General features: G+C 28.8%; 1 protein-coding gene across 1 annotated transcript in view; it reads right to left on the bottom strand.

The window, feature by feature from the left end:
- Positions 1-18: 18 nt before the first annotated feature.
- The window catches only part of LOC111685252 (polypeptide N-acetylgalactosaminyltransferase 2), a 13,947-nt gene continuing 10,056 nt past the window's right edge, over positions 19-3,909 (bottom strand). The window contains exon 6 of the mRNA XM_046952134.1: positions 19-3,909. Coding sequence (XP_046808090.1) covers positions 3,611-3,909 — 299 coding nt within the window. The 3' untranslated portion in view covers positions 19-3,610.

Genomic DNA, 3,909 nt, shown 5'->3' with positions numbered 1-3,909 from the left:
AAAAAAAACTAATGAAAAAAAATTAGAAAATTTGAAATGTTTCCATGGAATTTAAAGAATTCTGTTTAACTAAAATTAAAATATTTTGATTTTATTTTCAAAATCTTTTTTAGATTTACAATAGTTTTTGAATATTTTTCAATTTTGCAGTTCACTTGATGTTGAATACTTTCTATTGCGCTATGTTCGTTTTAAAGACAATCTGTCAAAACGGTTGTTTATTATTCTTTAATTTTTTATGATGGAATGTTTTTCAAGGAACTTAAATGACTGACTGTAAAGAATACTTCTTGACTTTATCATTTAAAAATTACTTTAATTGTTGTAAACTAATGATTTCTTTTAAAACATACAAAATAATTCAAAATATTTTAATAAAACTGATGATCTGATCTAATTCAGCAATAGGTTTGGCAATTGATTATAAATGTTTTCACAAATTTTAATCAATTTAATCTTAATATTGAATACGCTAAGATCAGACCGATGATGTATGGTTGTTGAACTTTATTATAATATAGAATTTAAAACCATTAATTTCTACCTATTTCTGAACCAAAACATATTTGTCCAATTCACAATCCGTGTTGTACGGTTGTATCGTAGTAAGTCGTATTTTTTTTAATTGATTTGTTATTGTTTCAAACAATTTTATGACATACAACGATACGACATCGATTGTGAATTGGACAATTATTAATAAATTTAAAACTATCTAAAACTGAAATTTTTAAATTAAATTTTCACAGGCATAACAATTTCTAAACTGTAAATATAATAAAAAATATTTTAACACTTATATAAACAAAAAAGAAAAAAAAACTTTGTTAAAACAGATCATATTTGTTAATGACATTTTAGGCAATGACTGAATCAAAAGCGAAAATTAAAAAAAAACTTGCAAATTTTTGAGCACAAATTGTGATTCACTTATTTCTCTTTTAAAACTTTGGGAACTCGAAACCCATCAATTCAATTGACAAATTCTTTCCCAGACACTTACTCTACGCTCCTATGATTTAGTTCTTTCACAGTTTTACATTTCTCCTAAAAATTCTTATAGTATCTATATGTATGTGTTGAGCATTACCGGAAGTGGGCGTGGTACTAAGGAACAACTCTATACGGAGCCAGCGTAGCAAAGCAAATGACAAAAGGTTTGCGTAAAAAAAGGCTTGTCATCCGATCCAACTCCTAATTTCATATAGTTTTAGTTGATATCTTCTTTAGTTGTTGTGGGCGTAAAAAGAGGCAAGGCACCTAAATGTGATGTCAAATAATTTGCAAATTGATAGAAACAAGTTTTAGTTTTAAGTATAAATTTGGCATTGCTTTATTTACTAAAGAGGGCGTATAAAAAAGGGGCGTGTCGTATAAATTATTAAATTATGTTTTTTCCCTATGAATAGTAGTAGATGTACAGTAGGGAAGCGAAACGATTAGGAAAGAGGAAATAATGTTGAGTTTGAGAATTTAAACCTCAAGAACCTACCAATGGAGTAGGCAAGGTTCTGTAAAGTATGGGAATGTTTAAAACGATATATAACTTTGTTTAGATTCTCTTCCTCGCTGAATCGAATCTTCTAAGTCAAAATTTGGCTTTACTTTTTCTGCTTAAGTGGGCGTGCAAAAAGAGGCGTGTCATTTAAATGATTTAATCATTTTCCTTTATGAAAAATAGTTCAAAAAGGTGACGCATCCTGGTACAAAAAACAAAAACGGTTAGAAAAGAGAAAGTATTCTTGAGTTCGGAATTAGGACCTCAAAAACTTACCAAAGATAAAGACAGGGTTCTGCAAATGGGTAGGACTACAACAATATATTTCTTCGGTTAGAAAAGAGGAAATATTCTTGAGTTCGTAATCAAGAACCTACTAAAGGAGCAGCTGGGTTTCTGCAAATGGGTAGGGCTAATTAATTTTTTTTAGCACACACAGACGGACGAATGAATATAGATAAATCGTTTCTGAAAGTAACTCTGATCCGATTTGTATACATTTAAGTGGTTGTTTGTAACACATCAGCACAAACACATAATATCCCTACACCACTAAGTTGGGTAAAAAAGTAATTGATTCTTTTTAAGTAAAATTCAAATTTAGGTCAAAATTTCTCAAAAAGTAAAAACTAAATCAAATTATTGTAAACTATTTTAGATGGATCCATATTTTCTTAAGTATTATGGAAAAGAGTTTCCATAACCTCATCCCTGGTATGGATATTAAAGTAATTAAACTAAAAAATACCATTTTTGTTTAAGTTTTATTAAAACTTTTTTAGGAATGGAAGTATTTGTTCTAACAAATTTATCTTGTTCCTTATAAAAGTTTATATTTCTCCTTTTAATGTCTCAATATAGAAATTTGTCGATCCTATAAACTGTGTCCGTCCGTCCGTCCGTCTGTCTGTCTGTCTGTCTGTCTGTATGATTGTAAAACTAAGTTTTCCCAAAACTTCCGACATCTTAATTAGGCTTTAAACTTTTAATAAAGAGATTACAAATGGGCATCAAAGAAAAGTTTATTCAAATTCCTTTTATTTGATATATTTGTTGGAACTGTAAAGAATGTGTGAAAAACTTAGAAACAAATCTTAATAAGTTGTTATATGAACGAATGATAAATGATTGACTAATAAAAGAGTTAGTAACATTCCTTTGTAAATCAATTGGCTCATTTTGGACTCAAAGTTTCAGCACTAAAGTGACATAAAATGCGACCATTTGTTAAAACAATTAAAGCAGAAATTTCCTAACAAATATACAAATATTCAGTCATTGCTTAAAAAAAATTTCATTACAAATATCTAACTTATACTTAATCATTTATACATATATGTATAACAACATATACATACATATAAATTTCAATTGAAATAGCAAAGCAAAAAAAACATACATTAATCATTGTTAACATTATTCATAATTAGCAAGAAAACGGAAACAAAGATAACATAGAGCAGTATTCAGTAAATCAAACAAACTAAGAAAAGTAAAAACAACAAAATAATAAATTTCTATTAAACAAAACAAAATAAAAAAAACTATTAAGGAAAAACAATATTTAATATCACTAGTAAAAATTTAAAAATAAAACAAAAACTAAAACAACATGATTTTTAACAACATTCCTTTAACTTATATTCTTCCTTGAGCTTTTCTTATTTCTTGTCATCCTACCACTGACTTTTAATTTATTGCCACCCCTATCGATTTAAAAAGTTATAAATACGTTACAATTTGTGGCAATACATTTTCGGTCTTCTTTTGTTTTTGTTTTTCTTTTTTTTTTTTGTTTTTAACATAAATTATAATTAAATATTTATATGAACGAGTATGCTGCTGTATGAAATGTTTCCGGTTCCTATATATATACTTTTTCTTCTTACTCTCTTTTTTCTTTTGGAATTTGCATATTTTTCTGTTTTAATTTTATTTTCTTTATGTTTTGTTTTATTTTCTTTTCTGTTTTTTTTAAATAATATAAAGTCTTCTTATTTTCAGTTTTTTAAACTTAAATCTCCTCGTACACTTGCCAGCCGTATTGTGTTAACCCATAATGCTGGCCATGCCATTATCGCCACCATTGCACGTCCATTAGTTAGTTGCCTTTCACGCTTTTGTTGTGGTAAACAGCCATCGTTGAGTCTCCAGCACCGAATTGCAACGTTGTGCCGATACACCAATTTCTGTATGATCCCTAGAATCGAGGCAAACATTTAATTTATGATGACGTATGAAACCGCCTTCGCGTAATATCCATTTTTGATTTTCCGAATCATCGCAGAGTTTCATTACCACCTGTGAACCGCGTGAGAATTGTACCAGTGTTAAGCAGAGATCATCATGTTTTATTTGTTGTCGTTTGGTGTAGGCCCACTCTTGATTGCCGCCCGTGTTGTGGCATTGGA

This window comes from Lucilia cuprina, chromosome 2 (genome assembly GCF_022045245.1).
Source record: "Lucilia cuprina isolate Lc7/37 chromosome 2, ASM2204524v1, whole genome shotgun sequence".
Classification (NCBI taxonomy): domain Eukaryota; kingdom Metazoa; phylum Arthropoda; class Insecta; order Diptera; family Calliphoridae; genus Lucilia; species Lucilia cuprina.
This window is presented reverse-complemented; position numbering and strand designations above follow the sequence as displayed.